The 24,429-nt window shown below is 60.1% G+C and overlaps 1 protein-coding gene across 4 annotated transcripts in view; it reads left to right on the top strand.

Moving 5' to 3' along the window:
* The window catches only part of JAKMIP1 (janus kinase and microtubule interacting protein 1), a gene marked incomplete at both ends in the record, with an annotated part of 44,904 nt that overhangs the window by 15,761 nt on the left and 4,714 nt on the right, over positions 1 to 24,429 (top strand). For 2 of the 4 annotated variants that reach the window (XM_084233571.1, XM_084233570.1), the window contains 5 exons: positions 7,104 to 7,232; positions 8,102 to 8,230; positions 9,634 to 9,717; positions 11,838 to 11,900; positions 13,264 to 13,437. In XM_084233571.1, the coding sequence (XP_084089697.1) occupies positions 7,104 to 7,232; positions 8,102 to 8,230; positions 9,634 to 9,717; positions 11,838 to 11,900; positions 13,264 to 13,437 (579 nt within the window). Of the gene's footprint in view, positions 1 to 7,103; positions 7,233 to 8,101; positions 8,231 to 9,633; positions 9,718 to 11,837; positions 11,901 to 13,263; positions 13,438 to 15,742; positions 15,845 to 16,489; positions 16,544 to 17,055; positions 17,122 to 22,322; positions 22,392 to 23,637; positions 23,728 to 24,429 lie in introns of those variants that run through there. The other 2 variants (XM_084233569.1, XM_084233568.1) reach the window with 2 other exon arrangements.

Below are 24,429 nucleotides of genomic sequence, written 5' to 3'. Positions count from 1 at the left end.
GTGCACGGCTGCCTTGCTGGGTGGGCACCGGGCCTGCAGACACACGGCCTGGGTGAGGGGCGAGGCCGCAGAGGGACCCTGAGGCAGGGACACGCAGGCTCCACTTGTCTGAGCGTGAGGCTCCTGTTATCTGAAAGTGATGCTGCCGCGGGACCTGGCGCTTCGGCTCGCTCATGGGACGCTTGCTGGGGCCTCAGCGCGTACCCCAAGTTAACAATGTACCTATGCGGGCCTCTGGAAGGATTAAAGGACAGTCAGGCGGGGCTTATCACATCTTATATCCTGTTGCAAAGAGTTGGGCACTTGGGCTTTTTTGGAATAATGCAGAGCAGCCTTCTTTTCCGGGAGATGGGGTTGTAGAGAAACGAACGTCCTGGTGAGGAAAGCGGAGAGGGGCTTGGAGAGCTTGGACGCCCGCAGGGACAGAAGTGGAATGTGAAAGAGCACATTGGGCAGGGTTTAAAAAAAGGATTTTGTTTGCCTTTAAACTTGTAATCGTGTTTTTCACGTCCACGAAGATGTGGGTCTGCTTTTCTTTTTATCGAACCAGATGTCCCTCCTGATTTATCTTTTGATAGAGATGTGGTCACAGAGAAATCTTCGCTTTCATAAAGAAAACAGCGGTGCCGGGGTGATACTCAGTGGCCACAGATATATGATCTTGGGGTGAGGAGCATAGTAAGGAGTGGTGGGGATTGTGGCAAACTGGGCCCTGAATGCCAGTTGCTGTAAGAAAGTGAGCCAGGAGGTGTCCATCTGCCCGGTCTTTCGAGAGAAGTGAAAATACTGTACGTTCATTGCCTCTGACTTCATGACAAAGCACCAAAATGGGGTGACTTGGAATAGTGGGAAATTATTGTCTCGAAGCTTGAGTCTAGAAGTCTAAGGAGCCGGCAGGGCCATGCCCCTGACACCTGGAGGGGCGTTCTTCCCTTGTCTTTCCCCAGCTTCCGGGGGGTTACCGGCAATCGTGGGCTGCCTGTAGCTGTGACCACTGCCCTCTCCCTGAGTCTCTCAAGGCTGTCCTGTTAGAAGGACACAGGGGTGAGATGTGGCCTCCCCCTGCCCCTGCCCCAGTACAATCACGGGAACCAGTCCCGTCTGAATGAGCATATTTCCAGGCGAGCTCACATTCTGAAGCACCGAGGGGACGGGGGACGCTAGGACTTTACTGTGTCTTTTTTGGGGGACCCAAGGCAACTGGCTGTCAGCCCCACCCATGCCCCATCCTCTGCCACCACCTCGGCGCGTCTTACCTCGGGCACGCAGGACGTCGGCTGGTGGCACAGCGAGGCATCTCCGGTCTTGAACTTCTGGCAGAGGGAGGGGTCTAAGTCGGTCCAAGAACCAGCACATCTGGACACAGCTGTGGTTTCCACAGAAGCAGGAGCCCTCAAACCAGGCAGCAACATGTGCCAGGCAAGACCACCCTGGGCTTGTCTTGAAGGCCCAGGTGCAGAGCAGTTAATAGGGGAGTCGGCCCTTGCCTTGTCCCAAAAGTTGCAGGTGGCTCAATTTCTAGGCCTGCCTCCTCCTCCTTTAGCCAAGCTTCTTTCTCTTATTAGTGTCAAAAAACTCAAAGTCACTTAAGCAAAGGAAAGAATTTATACAACTGAGACGTCTAGTGGGCTGGCTTCAGGCATGGCTGCATCCAGATGTCACACCGTCTTTCAAGGAACCCATCTCTCTCCATCTTTTGTCTCTGCTTTCCTCTGGATGAGCCTCATTCTCAGGCAGGACCTCCCCAGGTGAGGAACTGCGTTAGCAGCTTCGGGGTTCACTTTACCAAGCTGGCAGCCTGTAAGGGGCAGGAATGACACAGAGGAGGTTTTCTGATCCCATGCAGACCGAGTAAAGGAGGAGAGAGTCCTGGAGCCCTCAGTGGCTTGTGCAGGTCTTTTATGTAGATTTACCAGATACACGGCAGGCAGGGGTGCTGGGGGGCCGGGAGGCTGGCAGGCCTCCCGGCCCCCAGCAAGTCTTCACTCTATCTGGGCTCTCCGGCCTTCTCTTGTGTTCTCTCTGCTCTGCTCTCCTGCTTCTGCTTGTTCTCGGCTTCTGCTGGCGTCCCCGCGCCGCCGCCCTTATAAACTCAGTCTCTCAGCCCAGGTGCACCCACTTCAGGTGCCGCCGTCAGGCATGCATTCGGGACCACAGGGTTCCCTCGTCTATCCTAATGGCGGGGGGGGGAGAGGGCAGAAAAGCCTGATACTTTTTACCTTACCCTACACAGCCTCTCTGGAAGAGGGGGTCTCGCATTCTCAGAGCTTCCAGCAGAAGGCCCGGGACTGGTGCTCCTGGGCTGGGCGTGGAGCAGGCCTGGAGGGTCCCCAGGGGAAGCGTGAGTCCATCGTCCAGTCAGCAAGGGGTTGACTAGCGTGCGCGGTCACGAGGCCGTGTCGTGGGTGCTGGAGAGGGGCGGGCAGCAACTGTATTTAAGTTGAAATACGCCTCTGAGCCCAGCTGTTTAGATTTTTCCTGTTGTGAATTGTCTTTTGCCTTTTAATGTTGCTGAAATACCTGTCAGAGTAAGCGGTTGTGCTTGCCGCGGTGAAGTCAGTCCATTTTTTTCCACGTTGAGGGTCTTTCCTTTGATGTCACGCCTAGAGTGGGGCGGGGAGCAGCAGACTGTTCTAGTTACAAAGCTGCAGCTTTCTGCTGGATGGTCATTTGTTTCGGGCCATAGAAACAGACGAGTGCTGAAGGAAGGAGTGGCCAGACTCAGGGTGCGTGGGGGGTCGTAGGGATCAACAGAGCAATTTCCCAGCCTCCCGCGCGGGGAGGGGCCTCCTGGGCAGGCCTGGTCCCAGCGAAGGCTGGTGTCGCGTCACCGTTGCTAGCGCTGTTCCCCGGGGCCCCTGCGATCGTCCAGGGGCCCGGGGCCTGTGGAATTGCATCGGCAACAGGGCAGCTCAGGGCCCCTGGGGGTCAGGAGGAGAGCCCCAGAGAGCCCGTGAGCACGGAAGCCTTTCTCCATGACACCCTGGAAACCTGCATCCCCGCCGGCAGCCTGGCGCTGCCCCAGCGCAGACAACCCTTTTAATACGGGGCGCCTTCTGGAGCGCCCGGTTCTCTGAACGCTGCAGCAGACGAAGCCACAGGAAGCCTTGGAGACAGTGGGTCTGGCAGGGACAAGGAAAGGCGGCTGCTCGGGGGAAGATCCGGTGCCTTCTAGGGCAAGAGAGGCCTGGAGCCGATGCAGTGATGTGGCCATCGGCTCACCCCTGCCACACGGGCTAGCGGTCCCGGAGTCCCCGCCATGGAGTACATCCTCTTCGTCCTCTACTTCTCCTTCTTCCTCTGCCTCTGCGCCCTGGTGTGCCTGTACTTCTCCGGCTGCCAGGAGATGACCTATAAGCATGAAGGTAAGGCCGGCTCCGGGGCCCGCGCGGCGGCGGCAGGCGGCTGGCCAGGAGGCGCCTTCCTGCGCAATGGCTGCTGGAAACAGGAGGCGAGAGCAGGAGGGAGGCTGGAGTCCGGGGGTGTTAAGGGGGGACGCCCCTCTGTGCTCTGCGTCCATTGAGCTGCTAAGAATGGGCGTCGCTGTCTATTCTAAGTGTTGGGGAGAAGAAACCATTATTTTCCAGCCATTTTTGCCCACGCTGCATTTTTAAGAGTTGGAATCATTTGGATAAAGGAGTCAGCGAGACAAGACTTGGGGGTAGAGACAGTGGGAGCCTGAGGGCGAGCCCCTCTGCTAGAGGAGGCCCAGTGGGGGCAGGTGGAACCCTGCTGGTGGGGGGGCAGGCAGAACCCTGCTTGGGGGGGGCAGGCAGAACCCTGCTTGGGGGGGGCAGGCAGAACCCTGCTTGGGGGGGGCAGGTGGAATCCTGCTGGGGGGTGGCAGGCGGAACCCTGCTGGGGGGGGCAGGCGGAACCCATGCTCCGGAAGTGACTTTCCCCGGGAGCGCCAGAGGACTGGGGCATGGACTGTGCAATCCTTCCTGTAGAGCACAACACCCCGTGCGCCCAGATACGTGCCGGCCAAGAGAGGAGACCAGCTTCTCGATGGTTCTCTCCTCTCTCCTGGTGGCCGATGTCATTTCTTGTGTATTTTGAAAGCCCAGTGTAAGGGGCGTGTCTGGTCTTCGAAGCAGACAGCCAGATCGCCCTTGCAACGGGAGACTGTCTTCTCCTTCCTTCTGCTCCATAGGGGCACAGGTCTCCTTGGCACCTTCTGGCTTCCCATGTGATGCCATCACTTGACAACAGCTGCCCCGTAAACAAGCCGCCTCACCCAGCCTGGGGGTCTCGGGCCTGGCGGGATTGGACGCCCGCCTGGGAATGGGATCGGCATCGGGTACCCTCTGCGTTTGGCGTCTGCCCTGGGAGCTGCCCGCTGCCCCGCCCTGCAGTGTGGGTCCATGGAGTCTTGGCCGCTGGGGCCATGTTATGTTTTAGGGGCTCCGCTTGGCCCTTGGGTTAGGCCGTCTACAAAGGCGGCTCTGCCTAAAATGCTCGGGCAGCGTCTGTGTTCATGCCCGCATTAGGGCCGGGTAATTGAGCTCTTAACTGGCAGTCCCACAAGGTTTCAAGAGCAGATCATCCCGGGGAATGGGACCCTGAGTCGGTAGCCCCCAGAAAGGGGCACGGCCTGATGGGGTGAGCAGAGCCCAGCTTTGTGGACAGCTACCTGCTGGCACCCTCACTCAGTGTGCCAGGCTGCCCCCCCACCCTGCATCCCCGCCCTCACTGCCATCGGCACCATAAACACAGACCTGTCCCCAGGGGCCATGCAATTAGCGCTGTTTACAAGAGAATCGTGGCTGAGCTGAGTTGCTGCCCAGAAAAAGGAAGATCCTGGAGCTTGGGGCGGGGGAGCTTGGTGGGGTGGCAGCAGGGTGAGCGTGTGTGCAAGGAGCTTTGGCGTTGCTGGCAGTTCGCCCCTGAAGGGGCCTTTGTCACCCAGATGTGAGGGCCGCTGCTCCCAGGAGACCGCCTGGGGGGTTTTGATTCCTGGACTCAAGTGAGTTTTCGCATCTGAAGGCCAGATTTGGACACATGATCATCCCCATCCTCTGCTTGGAAGGGAGAAACTGGCAGAGCCAAGTAGCTTCTCATGCCCTGCTTGTTAACTTCTCCTGGGGTTCCTGACCTGGCATGGTGCTGGCTGCACACATGCAGGGTGTTGTGTGCAAACCGAAACCACTTGTGGGCTCGCGGGGCAGCCCGACTCACTTACAGCCAGGGAGGAAGAGAGAGGCTGGGCTGGGGGCTGGGCTGGGGGGCCGGGAGGGACTGGATGTGGAAGTCAGGGAAACCTTTTTGACAAAGTTACATTTGTGCAAAGACTCAAGGAAAGTGAGGGAGAGAGCCTTGTGGATTCTGGGGAAGCACGTGCAGGCAGTGCAAAGGCCCAGTGGCAGGTACGTGGAAGGGCAGGACTGTGCCCAGCACTGGGGCCCAAGCATGGGGATGGAGAAGGGGGTGAGCAGATCCATTGGCTACCATGTGAGTGATGGCTGTTCTCAGGGGAACCCCATGGAGCTGCCGACGAGTGGTGATGTGTGAGGCAGGAGTTCAGGGGAGAGGTACACGCCCACTTCCATTAAAACCCCCAAATGGAGCATGAGGTGAAAGCAACCTGAAGAGAGACAAATGCCAAGGGGTCACGTGCCCACAGCAGAAAGCCTTGTTGGGCCCTGAAGCCACTGCAGGAGATGACACCCCACTCCGAGCTGCCCCCCACCCCCCGCTTCCCATCACCCCACCAGTGTCTGAGCGATTTCCTGATCACATCATTCATGCGGGACCAGCTGCGTTTTTCTTACTTTTGGGCCAGGAGACTGCAGAGCAGCCCTGGCTTAAGCCCAGGTGGCGAGTTGGGTGCCCTCGGCCTGTGGGCACCCTGACCCCTCTGGGGATGAGGAGCAGCGAGGGGCTTTTGGAGCCCAGGTTCTGGGGAACAGTGGGAGCCCGGAGCTGGGCTCTGGGCTGAGTGATGGTTCTTCGTGGTGGGGAGGGCATTTGTTGACCGTGAAAGCAAGGGAGAGCCCTTCTCGGGCTGTTTTGGGCAGGAGAACACCCAGTGTCGCGGCAACGGGGACATTGACGGGGACATTGATCTGAAATGGTGGCTGAGTCTGTGCCCCAGGGCAGGACCAGGCTTGGGTCCGACCTGGCGCCTCCCCAAGACCCGTGCTGACCCGTGGAAGCTGCTCGTCAGGCGTCTACTAGATGAGAGCGGGAGGAATGGGTGAGCGAACCAGCGTAGCCTGCGACATTCGGGGTGGGAGAAGAGCCAGGCCTGGCAGGTGACAGGAGCGGCACAGCGGGCACTCAGGTGGCCTCTGTGTCCAGGTCACGGCAACATGAGGCCAGTAAGTCACCAGGCCCCACGAGCCCCGGGAGGAGCTGGCTGCTTTTCTGAGTGACCCGGCAGCGTCCCCCTCCAAAGGCAGAGCTGGGGCGCTGCACCGGATGCTGGGGGAGCTGTTACAGGAGGAAGAGGCAGGTGAGGGGCGGGGCAGCCTCACCTGCTGGAGTGGGGGTGTGGGAAGCTGGGACAGTCGTCTCATCTTCCTTGGGGTGGGGGGACCTCTGGGGGCTGAGCAGAAAGCTTCCCACCGGGAAGCCCACCTCTGGGGGATGGGGCTTAGGTGAGGCGTGGAGCCTTGGGGGGCTTAGCACAGGCACCTCCGCTTGGGGATTGTCTGTTGTGTGTGTTGCGCGCACCGTTACTTCTAGTTGTGTAAACGTCCCAGGGTTGCTGTGATAAGAGTCGAGCAGAGGCCAGGCGAGGTCCTGGCCACGCGCTTGTCCGGCCAGTCAGAGCCCGGCCAGCAGCAACCCATCCCCAGCCCCGCGTGTGGTGTCTGGGACCGGCTGGTCCTCTCTCCTTGCGCCCACGCGCGGCTGGCCCCGCCCACAACTGCGCCCGGCCCCGGTGGCCGGCCCTCCGAGTGTGCTGAGGGAGCGGCCCCTGGGCCGAAGGCCCGCGCAGGGGGAGTGAGGGGCAGGTGCCAGCGGAGTCCACGCGGGCCAGCGTGGTGTTGTGGCCACCCCACAAGCCTGCGGGGAGGCCCTGGGCCCAGAGGAGCCCCCATGCCCGGTGCTGGGGCGGCGAGTCGCAGCCCCCCAACCCTGCACATTGCCTTTTACAGAAGCATGTTGTGGAGACATTTTTTGGATTTGACGAGGAGTCTGTGGACTCGGAAACGCTGTCGGAGACGTCCTGCAACACGGACAGGACGGACCGGGCCCCCGCCACGCCCGAGGAGGACCTGGACGATGTAAGCTGCCTCGGGCGCTGAGGCTGCCCCGGGCCTGGGTCAGAGCAGTCCCGCACTCAGGCGCCCCAGTGGCAGTGGGGGCAGCGTGGGACGCCCCTCCCGGCGCTGCTTTCAGAGAACATAGGCGGCCACTGTGGTCAAGCACGTCCCTGAGGGTGTCACCTGGGGCTGCCTTGTGTCTGTCCCTCGTTCCCTGTGCACCCTTGCACACATGTGCACACACACAAACGCACACATGCACACGCGTGCACACACTCACTATGCTCACGTGAGCACACGCACGCCTGGTGGAAAGAGTGCCCTTGCTCCTTCATCAGAAAGCGAACACGCAGCACAGGAGAGTGTGCACACACTGGACAGTGCAGGGCACAGGCCTCTCGCCCCTGACCTCTGCCCGAAGTCATCACCCCCTTCCCTGAGCCTCTGCCGTCCATCTGGGCTCATGCTGGGGCCCGCGGGAGTGGCTTCCTCCCCACCCGCCCGTTCCCGGGGCACACACAGCTGTACACCGGGGGTGGGGCCTGAGCTCGCGTGGGTTCCAGCCTCAGGGCTGTGAGGGGTGCTGTTTGTGCACACCCGGGGGTGGTCTCCTTGGGGGAAAGTGCTGGAATTTGTGACATGGGGGAGACATGGGGGGGTCCCTTTCCAAGTTTCTAGCCACCTTTGGGGGTGCTGGTTCGGTGCCCCGGCCTGTCTCCCCCGTACGTGTGGACCAGGGGGCCCCCTGGGAAGGCCCCGGTGGCAGAGACGGCCTCGTCCCCAGGCGGCCCCTCATTGGCCCCAGGTGTGAGGGCGGAGCCCGCTTGGTGTCTGCCCACCCGGGGTCGGGCCGCAGTCACGTGCTCTGTTTCTCTCCCTATGGCTCCAAGACCACCACCAGAGAGGAGGCCGACCTGCGCTTCTGCCAGCTGACCCGCGAGTACCAGGCGCTGCAGCGGGCCTACGCACTGCTTCAGGAGCAGGTCGGGGGTACCCTGGATGCCGAGCGGGAGGCCCGGGTAAGTGCAGCAGGCCGGGGCTGGGCAGGGCTGGGGGCACGCTTGGCCAGGGGTCATGGGTCCTGCTGGCTGCCCTGACACCTGCTAGAGGTGACGGACCAGGGTGTAACCCAGCTATGTGGGGGCGACATGCCAGCATTGGCCCGCCCAGCAGGAGGGTCTCTCCACCGCGGGACTGGGGGAGTGGCGGCAAGAAATGGTGCTTTGGTCCCACGGGCGTGAGCAGGTGCATCTGGGCCTCAGGGCGTTGGCTCAGTGATGAATCACAGGCCTGGAAGCGTGGCCTTCAGACTTTACACTCCTGGACTGAGGACCCCCTGAGAGCACCCCCAGAACACCTGCAGGGCTGCGGGAATACACTCTGGCCCTTGCTGGCCTCAGGTCCCTTGCACTGGACTAAGAGCCGTCTTCCAGCAGCTTCCACCACTGGCACTTACCCCGCTTTCAGGAATCTGACCAGGGTCTGCTTGCTCTTCCTTCTGAAAGAGAGGGGACCACCTTAGAACACACCCATTGATGCCAGCACTTTACCCCACATGTCCCCCTTTTTATCCCCACAATGGCCCCACGAGGGAGGAGGTGACAAGTGAAGGTGATGGGCAGGAGAGCGTCTTGCACCACAACAAAGCACGTATCCGATAGCCTGTGGATAGAGCAGGTGTGCTTCTGAGCAGAGTTTGGTTGGACTACATTGTGTGGTTTTTATTAGAAATTTCATCTAGCTGTCAACATTTAAGTCAAGAGGTTTCACATAGAAATCTAGATTCTTGACTTCTCTTGAGATCTCAGAATATCTCACGACATCTAGCTTCCTATTCCGTGTGGCAGCATTTGGCTGCAGCTGAGTGGCAGTTTTCCCTGGGAGGGGACATGAGCCTCCAGTTTGCCACAGTCCCCATCACTCCCTATTGCCTCACACCTAGTCAGCTTCTCTTATTTACATTATCTGCCTGGTCCTTCAGCTGCTTTGGTTTTCATGCCTCATAGGCAATAAAGTCCTCCATGAGGAGGACTAAGCACGTGTGAAAGTGCTCAGTAATGTTGGTTGACTGCTGAGTGAGTAACCACTGAATGTAGCTTGCAGCTGGGCTTGAGACCCTGACATGTTGGGGGTCACTCTGCTTCTGACTCACTCTGCTCCTGGGAGAAACTGTGTCCTCCAGGCTTCACTGTTCTTACCTATCATCTCGAGGGGCCATAGAACTGACAACCTTTCAAGAGCTTTCAGTTCTTAAAACATTTTCATCTGCGGGTGATAGACCCTGACTGGTGCCGCGAGTCAGCCGTTTGGGTCTGTGCTGCACATGTGGATCGTCTCTCAGGTCTGGAGCGAGGCCGAAGACTTTCTCCTTTCGCCACCCGTTCAAGACAAACTGCTCACGTTCTGATCTTTTATGTTCCAGACTCGGGAGCAGCTCCAGGCTGACCTGCTGCGATGCCAGGCCAAAATCGAAGACTTGGAGAAGTTACTGGTTGAGAAGGGGCAGGTGAGCAGGGCCGGGGGTGAGCTCTGTGATTCCAGCATGTCTCCCTGTGGTGGTGCCCTGGGGTGGTGGTTGGGGTGGTGGTTTCTATGTGTTATGTCTGTTGCCTCAGAGAATTAGAGCAAAAACCACCAGAGTCACCCAGGCGAGAACCTCTGAGCTAACCTGGCATCCTGCAGGTTGATTTACAAATTCTGTTATGAAATAGAAATGAAATCCTTAAGAAATTTGGACTTGGCCTTCTCTTTGCCAAAACAGGCACAAGCCAGAGACAGTTCCCAGTGCCAAGATTTTTTTTTTTAACTTGAATCTAAAGAAAAGCTGCCTTGGCCAGACGAGATGTAATTAGAATGTGCTGCTGGCTGCGAGTTGTTGCAGCGGCTCCACGACCCCAGAGCCCACTGTGACAGGCGCGTCCCGAGCCCTCAGCTTCTCTAATGGGGGCAGGTCTATGTGCGTGCACGCTGCGTGTGGTCACACCCGGGAGATGGCAGGACACGGAACAGAGGGCCTGCCTGGGCTGGGGAGCTGCTGGGGCTCCGGGCGCAGGTGGGCCTCCCTGAAGGTAGCCTCCAAAGGCAGCCCAGCCTGGGTCACGGGGGCTGCTCTGCATGCGGAGGGTGCTCTGGTACGAGACAGCGACTTCCCAGTGGCCGCCCACCCTGGCCTTTGCCTCCTACGCTCAACACTGCCCACCCTCCACGAGCCAGGGCCGCCGGCTCCACGTGGTCACTCGTGTCCAGTGCTGGTGGTGCCATATCTTGTCAGGGCCCTGTCCACGCGCAACATGTCCTCCTTGGTGGGGGCGGGAGAGACTGTTCGCTGCCGGGCATGTCTGCGGCCAGCATAGCCCGTGGCCCCGCCTCACTGTGAGGTGGGTGCCCAGATGGGGGTCCAGGTGGCTCTTCTTCCACCCTCAGTGTTGGGCCCTGCTCTGTACGCTGGCTCTGCCCAGCGCAGGAGGGATGGAGGGCCAGTAGGGCAGAGCAAAGGGCCACTGGCTGTGGGCACCTGTGGGCCTTCCCTGCGGGGCCTCCATACTCAGTGTGCGGGTGATGTGTGGGTCAGCTGCCGCTGGTAACAGCACGCCCCAAAGCTTCATTGTTAAGCCAGCACAACCGTATTTGTCTACAGTCTGGTCAGCAGTTTGGCTGGGCTCATCTGGGGGGTTCTCCCGCTGGGCGGGCCTGGGGTCACGCTGGAGTGTGCCTGGTCAGCCCATGGGGCCAGGGGCCCCGAAAGGCTGCTCTGTCCTGTCCGGCACGGCTGCCTGCCCTTGGCCCCATGGCTCAGGTCTCGGGCCTCAAGGCGGCCAGCCCGGCTTCTTTCCCTGGTGGGCCGGGGGAGGAGCGGCCGGGGAGAAAAGGGCAGGTTCGATGCACACACATGTCACAAGTCTCTGCTTCTCGTCTGCACATGCCACAGTCAGAGCACATCACAGCCACGCCTTGCTCGGGCCAGAGAGACAGAGTCATCCCTCCTTGGAGGGGCTGTGCGGTCACACTGCAGGAAGCTGGCCGAGAGAGGGCTCTGTCCTCATGGGCTCAGCCCCGGGGCCAGGCAGGGGGAGGGACATCAGGTGGAGGGAGCCTGGGGTGCAGGAGTGAGAGGAGGGAGGGAGTTGCTCCTTCATTTACCTGCTTGTCCATCCCCCAGTCCTCACTGGCTGTCCCAGGCCCTGGGCCACTCCGGGGATGCCCAAGGGAGGGCAGACTTAGTGCCCTGGGCTTGCAAACCCCCAAGGGAGGGCTTGGGCTGCAGAGATGAGAGTGTCCGTCATGGCAGTGGGGCGGGAAGGAGCCTGTGTGTGCTCTGGCAGCAGGGGGGCCATGTCCTCGGGCGGCCGGGGCCTCAGCCTGCGAGGTAGAGTGGGCCAGGGTGCCCTGATGTCCGGCTCCGATCCCCTGGCACTACAGCAGGGCTCCAGGAGCACCGAAGGGCTGCCCCCTGCCACACACACCTGCCGTTGCCCGCCTTCTGGGGGAACGTCTTTGCTGGATGCGGGGGTCTGGCTGTGGCTGTGCCCTTGGCGCGGAAGCCGTGGCCACAGGGCCTCTCATGCTGACACTGCTGCGCGCCCCTGGACTTCCCGGAGTGTGAACGTGATCAGTTCTTTCCCTTAGGATTCCAAGTGGGTCGAAGAGAAGCAGCTGCTCATCAGGACGAACCAAGACTTGCTGGAGAAGGTACGTGACGTCCGCACCCCGCCGAGACCCCACACCCGAGGTCGGCCCACACCGTCTCTCCCTGCGCCTCTTCTGGCCCCGGCCCAGCCCTGGCGGCTCGAGCGCACGCGGGTGAGGCGAGGGCCCGGCCTCCAGCCCCCTCCCACGGGGTGCGAGGGTGCAGCAGGGTGCAGTGTGTGGCGCTGGCAGAGCTGAGCCTCTGTCTCCCCTCCTGCTCCCCCGCCTGCTCATGGAACTTTTCAGCACTCTCTCAGGAGGTCTGTGTGGGAATAGAACCATTTTAGCTTCTTCTTCCTTGAGTGCATACAGTGATTCAGTGATTTTTTTTTTTGGTGGGAAATTTACCAAGTTTGGGCAGCTGTCGCCACAGTGCAGCATTAGAAGTTTCTCCGCCTGGCACAGGTCCCTCGTGCCCACTGGTGGTCACTCCCCCTCCGCCCCCACCCCCGGCCACCCACCTGCCTGTGAGTTTTCCCGTTGGCACCTACTAGCTGCAGAGTCCCACACTGCTCTCCTCCGAGACCTGGCCCGGCCCCCAGCTCTGCTCTGAGCAGGGCGTGTCCTGTGTCCTGCACACGGGGCTCATGCCACACGCCTTGAGTGCCGGGACAGGCTTCCAGGTCCTTGTCCTGCAGGCTGCACCCTGGGAGCCGGGGAAATGCTGTCCTCTTTCCAAATGTCGGCGGAGGTGGGGCAGCCCCGCCCCAGTGGAGAGCCTCTCTCTGCTGTGCTGCCACAGGGAGGGAGGAGGTGGTGGCAGTGCGTCACAGCCCCCTGCCCCCGGTGCACATCTCAGTGGTCTCGGGGTGCCCGCCCCACCACCCAGTGGGGCTGCTGTTTCCTCCTCGGATGGGGACTGGCTCCTGAGCAGCAAGTGTTGCCCGGCCCAGCGGTCTGGCCGAGACACCTGCCTTTGCAGGTGGTTTCCCAGAGAAGGTCCCCCTCGAGGTTCTTGGGGAGCCCGCTGGGGAGTTTGGGGGAGGCTGAATTCCTCCTCAGTGCTGGGGATCTGTGGAGGGCCGCATTGGCAGGAACCCTGGCAGGCTTGGGGGTCAGAAGCACTGAATTGTGCTTTGCTTCCTCCCCATTGACCTCAGGGAAGGGACTGAATGGCGCCATGCCTCAGTTTCCCCATCATTTACTCAGCATGCATGTATAAGGAGCCCCTGCTCTGGGCCAGGCCCCCTGTGTGGGCAGGGTGTCTGCAGTATCCTGCACACCTGCCCCAGGGCCTGGCCCTCCTCCCCACCCCAGCGGCCAGCCAGTCCGTGGGCTGCAGGGAGGGGGTCCCATCAGAGACCGTCTCTGGGGGAGACGGAGTGCCCCCCCCCCCGCCATTAATCCCCAGGTATTTTTGCTCTAGATTTACAGGCTGGAAATGGAAGAGAACCAGCTGAAGAATGAAATGCAAGACGCCAAGGATCAGAACGAGCTGTTAGAATTCCGAGTGCTAGAGCTGGAAGTAAGAGACTCTATCTGTTGTAAACTCTCAAACGGAGCAGACATTCTCTTTGAGCCCAAACTGAAATTCATGTGAAGCCCCTGTTTGCAAGCATGTGTCAAGGGGACGTGTTAGAGTGGTTTCTTTTTTCTTTTTTTAAATCTGTATGTTCAGAATAATTTCACTGCCTTAATATGTTCTGGAGAGAATGCTCACCGAAGTCTTTGGACCTGTACCAGAGCTAATATATTTATTGCCTACGGCTTGTTTTGCACTTAATAAAATAATTTGTTTTTGCAATAGTTTGCCTTTTTGATTTGTGTTTCATTTCCATAACTACTTCTTTCCTGCATGCATAGTCACCTGGTATGCCTTCTGCAACCTGGACAGAAGCAATTAATAACACACCTTTTTACGTGACCTTGCATGCAGTGAATCTCACTTTTGAAAGAGCAGGGTCTGACCCAGCCCGTAACTGACTCTATAGTGTGTTGACTGCTGGTGTCGCTCATTTTCTCTTTGCCCAGGTAAACACAAGGTAAGTAAAGACGGGAGAGGAGGGATTTGCATAGGTGGCTAAGAAGCTAGTTCCAGGGCTCCCAACCTTTCATCCGGTGCACGTAGATTCGGGCAGCCCCGCCTGCGGTTGGATTAGGACAGTGGCCTTGTCACTCAAGCTGCAACTTCAAACTCTGACTTTGCATGGAGGGAGGAGGCTGACTGTGGCTCTGCAGAGCCCCTGTTCTGAGCCCCCCAGGGCATCTTGTGCAGTTGGACCAGACCAGGACTCTGGGGGTCTCCTTGCTCCTAGCAGACCCGCCCCAGGTGTTGCCTGTGGTCTTCCCGCCGAGTCACTTCATGATACTTTGGCTTGTTGTTTCCCGTTTAAAAATCATCCACACCTTCAACGTCACCTGTGTGGGACTCCCTAAGCCCTTCTGTGACCGAGCCCTGCTCCCCCACAGCTGACCCCTTGCATGTGCCCTAAAAATGAGTGCCTTTGCGGCATCCGTGAGCCTCTGATTTTCTTTGCTCCTCTTGCTTCAGTTCAGGCCCTGCTCGCACTAGACCTGCCACCTCCACCTGCCCTGCTCATGCAGCGTGGACCGGCCTGGGCCTCAGACCCCAGCGGGCTCTGTGCTGCTCTGCCCTGGCTTGACGTGAACCCAGTTTCACCCATGCAGCGGAATTGCAGGGGCTCAAGTGTCTTTTTCATGAGGGTTCCACAGGCCTTGCTCACTTTGCCAGAATGTTCTTTAAGTGCCTCCACCTTCCTTCGGAGCCCTTAGAGCCAGCTTCTGGTTCCTGCTGCTACGAAGCAGCTTTCTGTGTCGCCTTTTCTCTGGAGACGCCGCTGGCACGAGCACCGCGTAAGGCGTCCTCAGACCTGGCGCGGCCCTTGTCCTTGCAGGCTAATGAGGGACGTCAGGTGTTTCTCTAACCCGTTTCCAGCCAGGCTAGCCAGCTGGGGCCGGGTGGAAATTAGTTCATGCCCACGCCCTTGCTCTCTCCTTTCACTTCCAGAGCCCCGGCCTGGGCCCCGCCCGCTGCGCCGGAGCCCACCGTGGTTCTGTTCCTTAAGAGCCCACCAGTGCCCGGCGAGCTGCGGGCGTGGCCCAAGGAGGCCTTGTTGATGCACCTGTAATTTTGAGAAAATTGAAACAGCTTGATCTCAGGATGTGGTTTGAAAAGGCCCTCTTTGCTGGCCTCCATCACTGGCCTGTCCATGGCCCGAGGCTTTGAGGCAGAGCCAGCCCTGCTCTGCCTGGCCCGCCTGGCCCTGGGTTTCTCTGGTCCGGCGGGAGCCTGTCCCTTCACAGGCGATGACCAGCAGCTCTTGTGGGGCAGGGTTTGCCCCCCTGATTTTGCGGCTGAGGTTGGCTAGATCGGAGGCAGGGAGACAAGCCGTGGGTGCTCATGCTGTTCAAAAACAAAAAACACCCCAAAAGTGAGTGCAGTCAGGTCATCAGGAAAGGAAGGGACCCCGATCTTGGCCTCCCTGAGCCTCCACGCCATGTGGGCTGGCATGGGAATGGGGTGAGGTAAGGGTGCCGGCCAGGGTGGGCGCTAGGCCACGGGTGAGGCCTGGGTGGCTCTGCCAGCCATAGGCACCCCGCCCTTGTTCTGTGGCTGATTTGGGAAGCGGTGACTTCGCCTCCTAGCGGGCTCTGTGCGTGCTGCTAACCCTTTCCTCCTAGCTGACTAGGTGAGCCTCGACGGGCGTCCAGGGAGTGGCTGTGGTTGAGGGCGGCCAGCCCTGTGGAGACCGTAGGCCCAATGCCCCTTTTTCATAACACGTTTGCCAACTGGAACCCTTTGGTTTTTGCTGAGTAACATGGGAAAATGGCAAGTGGTAAATAATCCAATAAAGTTCTGTTTTTAAACCAAATCTTTTCCCCAGGAGAGAGAGCGGAGGTCGCCTGCATTTAACCTCCAAATCAGCACCTTCCCCGAGAACACCAGCAGCGCGCTCCAGCTGTTCTGTCACCAGGAAGGAGTTAAGGTAGCGTGCGTGGGGCCTCCGCTAGTCGACAGCCACGGCCGCCCGACCGGCTGGCAGAAGGGGGAGCGCGGTCCCGTGCAGGGGAGAGAGCCCGCCGTAGCCAGGTCTCCTAGCCCTCCGCCACCTCTTAGGGGTCCTAGCCACCAAGCGTGGCACTAGTTTGGCCCATCTTAAAGAGCAGAGACCTGGGAAGCCGCTGCACCACTCCCCGCTGGGCCCGTCACTGCTGGGAGCCGCATCCCCTCTCTGGGCTCTGGCGGCAGTGCCCGCCCGGAGGTGCCATGAGCAGGGGCACCCAGCACCGTGCCTGGCACGTGGAGAGGGCGTCCATCCATACCCTTTGCTAACAGCAGTGTGTGCTGCGTGCGGGTCCTGCCAGGCCCTGTGGGCACCGAGGGCTCCTGACCCACATGGCGACACGGGCCTTTCTAGAAAGCAGCCTTCGTGCTGGTGTGAAGCTCAGCAACGCAGCGGCAGCTCCCCGCTCCTGCCCCTCCTCCCGGACCCGAGAGGAAAGCCGCCCGCTGTAAGTCCTAGGACAGGGCCAGGCTCGGAGTCTGGCCGAGGCGCGAGGCTGTGGCTGTAGAGAGTGGTCTGGATGCTTTTGTAACTGACACGACAATGAACGTTGGCAATCTCTTCCAGGATGTGAATATTTCTGACCTTATGAAGAGATTAGATATCCTTGGCGATAACGGGGTAACTATGAGCGGCCAGTGTCTGGCTCCGTGTTCTCGTTTTGGTCCGGGCGTACTGTGTGGCTTTGTTTGTTGTGTTTTCATTTATTCCTAATTTAAGAGAGCTACTAAGTCCAATGTAAGGCTTTTGTATGGCCGTGTTCCTGGGGGGTGGGGTGGGGCCCCATGTGTCAGAAGTGGGGTTCTGAAGCTAGGTCATGCTGCGAACCTGTGAGTGATGGGGCCAGTGTAAAAACAAACACCCCAAAAGAAAGTGTGATCACTCGGGATTTCTGAAACCAGATGTGACATTTGCCTCCCCACGAGGCTGGCTGGGACAAGGCCCTCCTTGGAGTCGGCTCACTCTCTAGCTCACACCCCGCACAGGCCAGAGCCCAGATCCGTCCACCTGTGGACGCTGGCATCTTAGTGGGGTGACCCGGTGCCGCCCAGAGGGGCGTGCCAGCCGTCTCGCACTGACTGTCTGCACGCGGGTGTGGGGTCCGGTGTCCAATGCCCATTTTTGTGTTTTAGAATTTGAGAAATGAAGAGCAGGTTGCAATAATCCAAGCCGGAACTGTGCTTGCCCTGTGCGAAAAGGTAGAGCCCGGCGGTGTCCGTCCTGCACCCTGTCCACGCCCAGCACCATACAAGATACTGTACATTGATGTCTGGCTTGGCGGGAGCATGGCCCCGGCAGTCTGCGTCTGCATGCGCACGTGCACGCCTCGTCCGGCGCCGCGGGCCTGAGGCCTCGGAGGCCAGGCCGCGCGGGGAAACGCCTGGCTTTGGTGCCGCTCCTCTCGGCCGTTTTCTGTGCTTTTTTATTTTTTAACTTAGAGGCCATCGTTCTCGACTCTGGTTCTTATCCTGCTTCTTAACGCCCCGACCCCAGTCATTTCGAGGCCCCGGGTTTCCCACCGCCCTTCCGTCCCACGTCACTTAACCGTCCCGCCGCGGGGGATGCCGAGGGCGTCTCCACCTCCCGCCCCCATCACAGCCAGGCAGCTGTGGACACCTCGTGCCTGTGTTTCTACCTGTATTTTGAAACATTTCCAGAGAGCGCAAACCTAGGCTGATGGGTAAGAACGTATTAAAGAGTTTGATCATGTCAGAACGGTTTCCAGAAAAGTGGTACCAATTCTTCCACCTGGAGAGTTGCCACCTTGCTGGTTTCCTGCTCAGCCCGCAAACAGCGCCTGACCCACCACGCGCCTGCGCGCCGGACGCTGTGTCTGTGTGTGTCTCTGTGTCGCTCCGTGAACTGTAATTACATTTCTCTTGACAAGTTTCCATCGGCTTGGTTTGTCCTTCATTCATTCACACCTCCGCCCATTCGATGTGTCACCGTGGTTGTCCTTCCGGGTTTCCCTGCGTGCTTTCCATGAGAGACGCTACCTTCGGCCATACAGATTGAACATACATTCCTGGTTTGCTTGCCTTTTACATGAGGGTATTTTAGACGTGCACAAGCTGTTATGGCCTGGTCTGCGCAGCTCTTCCTTTCAAAGTTCATCAGTTCCTCTCTGAAATGCCATGTTAACATGCTAATCATTGGAGCCCGCATCCTCCAGCATCCTAGAAGGACACTTAAAATAGAAATTCTTTCCCGGGCTCCTGTCTTCCCCCCCAGTCGGGTAAGAGGCACCGAGTATTGGTAACGAAGCCCTGCCTGAGGTCACACAGGTGGGAAATTGCTTCCCAAGTCACTTGCCCTGGCTGGGGCTGCGTCCCAGGTCACTTACCCCCGGCGGCTGGGGTGATGCTGCTGATCGTGCCAGGCGCCTGGCCCGCAGCCGGGAGCGGCCCCTCACCCAGCAAGCCCCGGCCTGGGCGGCAGGTCTCCCGTTGCAGTGCAGCGGGGCGCCACGTGGAGTGCAGAGGGGGAACCGCGACTTGGTTTACCCAATACTCAGCCTCGCCAAGCACGCCCTGGGGGGTGTGGGGCTGCCAGACCCGCCGGTGCCCTCGGGGATCCCTCCTGCTTGACTCCCAGCCCCCGCCCACCCACTTCAGGGTCGCTGTAGGTCACCTTGAAATCCCCCTGAGCCCCAGGACTGAGGGCCGCGTTCCCCGAGGGGCCAGTGCCAGGACTCCCTCCAGGACTCGGCGCCTTTCAGGGGCACAGTGTGCTCCAAGCACACCCCGGGCGCTTGCAGACGGGAATCAAAGAGTCTGGGGGCCTGTGCACACGGGGCCGGGACAGCAGGCGCTGTTCTTCCTCTCCCCCCCCAGAGTACTCTGGAAGCCCGTGGCTGCGCTGAGAGCAGCCAGTGCCTGGAGCCCAACCCCCAGCCCCTCCTGGGATGCCCCCAACTCCCCAGTGGCCGGCCTGCCAGGCACGCAGGCTCCTCCCGCCCTGGCCCCTTGTGGCCCCGTGTCCTCCCAGACACTGCCTGAGGCTTGCGTGCGGCTCCCTTGCTCCATGGAGGAAGTGGGGTCTGCCGGCCCGCTCTACATCTGCGCCCCGCCCCGCCCCAGCCCTGTGCTGGCTGCTGCCTATCTGCTGCTGACCCCAGGGTCCCCCCAAGACAGTCATCCTGGCGTCTGCTTGTGCACCAAATGCTGAGAGCTGTGCCAGAGCCCTGGCCTGCCAGCTCCCCCAAACGCCACCAGGAGGGGGCAGAGCCCCAGCTGTGCCAGCGTGGGGATGTCCGTCCAGGACATTCCTTGGGGTCTCTAGACCAGCATGTTCTCATTCTCTCAGGCATGAGCCTGTGAATACAGCTCAGGTGTTGGGGGGCTGTGGCATGTCCCCCCGTGGACCGAGAGCGCCAACAAGACAGGTGGGGCAACCAACAGCCCAGGACCTGGGGGTTTAAGCTCAAACTGGGGACAGTGCCAGGAAAACAGGGACAACGTTGTCACCCTAGAGGTGACAATGCCTGAGAAGAGCTGGTGGCAGGACCAGCGCCTTAAGAGTGTTCGGTCAGCCCCCAATGCACCTCCTTTTTTAAATTGTCACTCGGTGCTAGCATCCGACCAAACTGAGGCCAACGGAGACCCTGCTCAGAGGCTCAGGCCTGGCTTAGCTGTGAGTGCAGTAGCCTCCAATCTGGAACGTTCCATGGTGTCCGCTGCACGTAGTGTCTGCCCCAGGTGCCCACCTTCTCCCGCCCCACCTGGCTGCTCAGGTGTAAGCTGCCCCTCCCTGGCCCCGCCAGCCCCACCTCTGGCCAGCAGCATCCCAGGTCAGGGCCAGCCACACACCCGCCGCGCGTGCCCTGGGGTGCTTGGACACAGACGTGGGGGCCTTACAGTGGTCCTGAGGCCCCCTTCTGCGTCAGGACCGTGTCCCTGCTGCTAACAGTGGGCCGGGCAGTGCGGCCTGGCCTGAGGCACCACACGAGCTTCTGTCGTTGGCTGGAGCCAGGCCTTGGGCCCTCTTGGAAGGAGAGTTGGGTCTCGAGGGGACCAGCCCCACGCCCCCACCCCCCACCCCGGGATCAGGGTCCTGCATCTCTGGGCAGACAACTGCTGCCGAGGGGGGCACATGGCCGCGTCCCCACAGAAATGCCCCTCCCCCCGCCCCCCGGAACTAACTCCCCACCCTGAGGGGAGTCCCTCCCCACCCCTCCCGGCCAATCCCTGTCCCAGGGAGCCCTAGCAGATGCCTGACTGACTCGAGGATGTGAAATTTGCAGCCTCACGCCCAAGGGACTGTGCCAGCGTTGCTGTCCCGCTGTGCCCGCCCAGTGGCTGAGGGGGCTTGTCCAGGTGTCCTCATAAGCATAGCGAAGCTCTCTCTGTAACCATAGAAACCCCACACCGCGGGGTAAACTGGCCTGAGAGCGGCTTGTCACAACAATTCAAGCCTGGATTTCCCACCTTCCTGTATTCACTGTGTGACGCGCGGTGTGGGTGTGGACGGTGAGGTCTTTCTCATCACCGTGAAAAGATGCTCACCTGTGCCCAAGACAGTCCTGGCCCCCCTCACGAAGCCTCGTTGGGGCTCTGCAGGCCTCTGCTGTGGCCCTGGCCCCCGTCGTGGGCCGAGCTAACGCTGAGGCCTCGGGTGGGGCGGCCTCGGGACTGTGGCGTCATCGGCCGCGTTCCCCTGGAGCCGGCGCACCCGCTGGGCCGCCACGCCCTCGCGCCCGCCTGTGTGCAACAAGTGCTTCCCAGTCGCCCGCTTGCGGCCAGGCCCTGTGCCGGGTGAGGACATTTAACAGAACCAGGCTGATGTGGTTCCCGCCCAGGAGGCTAGTGGGGGAGCAAAGCAGACAGCAGCAATCTTCAGGTGAGTGCTGAGACAGGTATCCGCTGGTGGCCTGGGCACCTAGAGAGAGCACCTGGCCCCGTGGACTCAGGAAGCCGGCAGGCTTCCTGGAGGAGGCAAAGGCTTACTTGGGCTGAAGGTTGAGTAGGTGTGAGCTCCTAACGGCTGGGGTAGAGGCTGGATATTTGCAGCAGACGGCGAGCACAGCATGTGCAAAGGCCTTGTGGTGCAGGACTTGTCTTGTCTGCCAGCATTGTCCAGAGGTGGGCTGTGGGGCAGCCTGGGAGCAAAGAGGGCCACCCATGGGTGTGTGGTTGAGAGAACATGTTGCCTGGAGCGCAGAAAGGGATTTGGGTTAGACATGAGCCTGGAGGTTCCTGGGTCCGTTCAGGGTAGGAGTGAGAAATGGCAGGAACCATCACCTGGGAGGTGAAGGGCAGGCGCAGCCAGGAGCCGCTCCCAGCTTTCTGGTTCAGGTGAGACGGGACTTTTCCCCAGTGCAGGGAGAACGAGGGGCTGAGAGCCCTGCCTGGGGCCCTGAAGTGAGCCATGCCCGGGGTCAGGGGTCAGGAAGCCCGGGTGACAGCAAGAGAGTAGAGACGGGAGTGGGGAGGTTAGAGAGAGGGGACTTGGAGCGAGAAGGGAGGCCAAGGAGTGGTGGGTGAGGGTGAAGAGCTGCCGTCAGTGGAGGAAAATGGGTGCGTGGCAGCTCAGGGGTTCTGGGGCATCATCAGGAAGGGCAGTGGCCCACAGGCGGGGATGGCAGGGGGGCAGCTGTGAGGGGGAGACAGGCGCTCAGCTGGTTGTGAAGCCAGGCCCCCTGCCAGTGCCCAGGCCTCCTCACCCTCCTGCTGTCTCTTAGGCGGCTGCTGTACTCCTGTGCCCCCAGTAAAACAGCGCCCCACCTGCCACTTGCTCAGACCTGGAACAGGCCCATCTCCCAGCCTCACCTGCCCGCCCCAGGTGTGCGCCCCCCTGCTTGCAACACCCTCACAGCCAGGCCTCAGCCCTGAGGGGCTTCCATGCCCTCCACCCTGCACAGCTGGACCTCCCTTCAGGCCTGTACCCAACAGCGCACCTGGCTGCCCGCTCAGACACCCTGAGCAGCTGCAGGGGTGCAGTTCAAAACTCCCCACCTGTGTGACCTTGGACAAGTGGCTTGGCCTCTGCGTCTTCCCCTGCAAAGTGGGGTGAGGCTGCCTACTCCATGGGGTGTCTGGAGAGGGTAGATGAGGCTCCAGGTGTGAAGCTTCCAGCACAGCAGGGAGGTTGCAGCACCACCTGCCCAGCTGGTGAGCCCCCGACACAGCCTCCTGCTCTGAGTCAGGCCCCCATGGTGTGCCGTGGTCCATGCCAGTGCCCTGGGCACATGCTTGCCCTCCTCCTCCATGCACATGAGCACACATGTACGTCCGTGACCTGGTGGACCCCTGTCGAACATCTGTGCACGCCATGCCATGTCAACGTGACAGGGCCCCCTGGGACAGGCAGCCTCATTCACCAGGAGGTGGCACGCTCGGCTTTGGCACAGCACGCGGGTGCCGCCCTCACTGGGCCTCCTCCCGCCCCTGCTGTCTTGCAGTGGCTGAAGCAAATCGAGGGCACTGAGGCGGCGCTGACCCAGAAGATGCTGGACCTGGAGAAGGAGAAGGTAAGACCCCCGGGGGGATGGGACGACTGGCGTCCTGGCTGGCCTGGGCACGCATCTGCCTGTGTGTCTGTCTTAGGACGTGGCTGTTCTGCGATGCTCCTGCCCGCCCACCAGTCTATGATCCACTCAGGCGTTTAACATGTTTCGGGGCCTCTGCTTTCTCTGCCAGGCCAGGGTGGGTTCAGACAGGACTAAATGGGACCCTTGGAGTGGAGCTTCAGACCAGGGTGGGGAGGGGGCATGTGATCAGGAGCTGACATCTGGCTGCGGTGCCGGCTTTCGGAGGCCCTTGGCCAAGGGGCTCCGGAGAGGCAGACGGGGCAGGCGGCCCTGCCCCCCTTACTGGCCACTGCGCTTGGGAAAGACCCTCGTTCCCTCTTTGACAATCTGGGAGCTCCATCTCTGGCTCACTGGCTGGGAGGGTGGGGCCCATTAGAAACAGGCTGTTTGTGCCCCGGTACCTGATAAACAGTGGTGCGGCCCCTGGAGCTCTGGGCAAACGGGGGAGACATCTTGCCCACCCAGAAGTCAGAGATGGTTCCCAGGGACGAGGCTCATGAGGCTTCAGAGACCAGCGTGTGTTTCCAAGCTGAGCTGAGGTGAAGGCGGAAGGCAGAGGATCAGCACAAGGCCCGGGCAGTGGGGCGCGTGCAAAGAGCAAGAGAGGAATTGCAAGGCCTGGCGGGAGCCCTGCCTCTGTGAACTGGGGCGTCCGGGCCGCACACAGGGCCTCCCTGGCTCTGCTTCTCCATCAAGTGGCTGCGTTTGATGAGCTCTAAACTGAAACCTCAAGTCAAGAGTCAGAAGGGATTTGCAGAGAGGTCCTGCTTGCGGGGCCTGCCTGGAGGGTGGGGTAGGGGTGGGGCAGCAGCGAGACCAATGGGGAGGTAAGTGACACCCAATGGGGGAGAAGAGCCCGGTCGGACAACTATTGAGTTGGTCTCTGGGGAGCCTCAGGGTGAGGCAAGAGGACTTAAGAAAGATTCCCATGATCTAGGCTTTGGGAACCAGGTTGGAGGGGTGTCCTTCCATTGCAGTCAGGCACCCGGGAGGAAGGGATTCAGGACCAGTTTGATCAAGGTGTTTGGGCCTGGGAGTCTTCTGCTAGAGGTTCACGCAGGGCAGACAGCCCACACCTGGCCCTTCTCACCTGAACATCCCCGACTCAGGGGGACTGACTCTAGCAAAGGGGGTAGGTTGGTTCTTGGACTAATCTTGGTCCTTGTTGGTGCCTCCTCTTTTTCAGGACCTGTTCAGCCGGCAGAAGGGCTACCTGGAGGAGGAGCTGGACTACCGGAAGCAAGCCCTCGACCAGGCTTACCTGGTAGGACCAGAAGTGGGTTGGACACTACTTTTTCAGACTCAACACAGAGGCTGCCTTTTCCTTTGGGGCTGACACTGCACTTGGGGTCCTTGCTATGCTGGGAGGGAGCCCCCAAAATGCCATTTCCACCTGTGCTGTACATTGTTGCTTTTTCCAAATTCATCACGATTTTCTGTGACCGAGCAGAAAATCTACCTGACATATGCAGATCAGATCAAAGTACTTGAAAAATCAGCCTTCTTTGTGAATTTATTGGCAAGGAGGGAAATTTAAATCTACCTCCCCAATTAAGAAAGGAAATCGGGTTATTTAAGTTTGGGGGACCAGGGCTGAGAACAAAAGAGTTAAATTTGATGGGCTGAAAGGTGAGTAGGGGGCAGAGAAGCTTCAAATGTGGCTGAAGTTTCTTGGCAGGCCAGGCAGTTCACACATGAGGAAGGAAGAAGAGGCTTTTCTGCAGATACTGGAGTTTGGGGTTTCTGCGGGTGGGCCCCGCCTCTGGGTGCCCCCTCAGTCTCCAGCCGCCTGGGAGTTAGCGAAGGTTGTTTGCCCGTTTGCTCAGCCCAGTCAGATAACTGGGTCTCAGTAAATACCAGCTTCCAAGAGAAAGCTGACAGTTCCTTTTTCTTTTCTTTGTGCACATGGGGCCTGAGGCCAGTTTACCCCCACCCTCTGCTGCAGCCTTGCTGGTGTCCTCACGTTGGTTCTTTCTAG

Source organism: Talpa europaea (genome assembly GCF_964194135.1).
Source record: "Talpa europaea genome assembly, chromosome: 5".
NCBI lineage: Eukaryota > Metazoa > Chordata > Mammalia > Eulipotyphla > Talpidae > Talpa > Talpa europaea.
The sequence above is the reverse complement of the archived record's forward strand: the minus strand, read 5'-3'. Positions and strand labels throughout refer to the sequence as shown.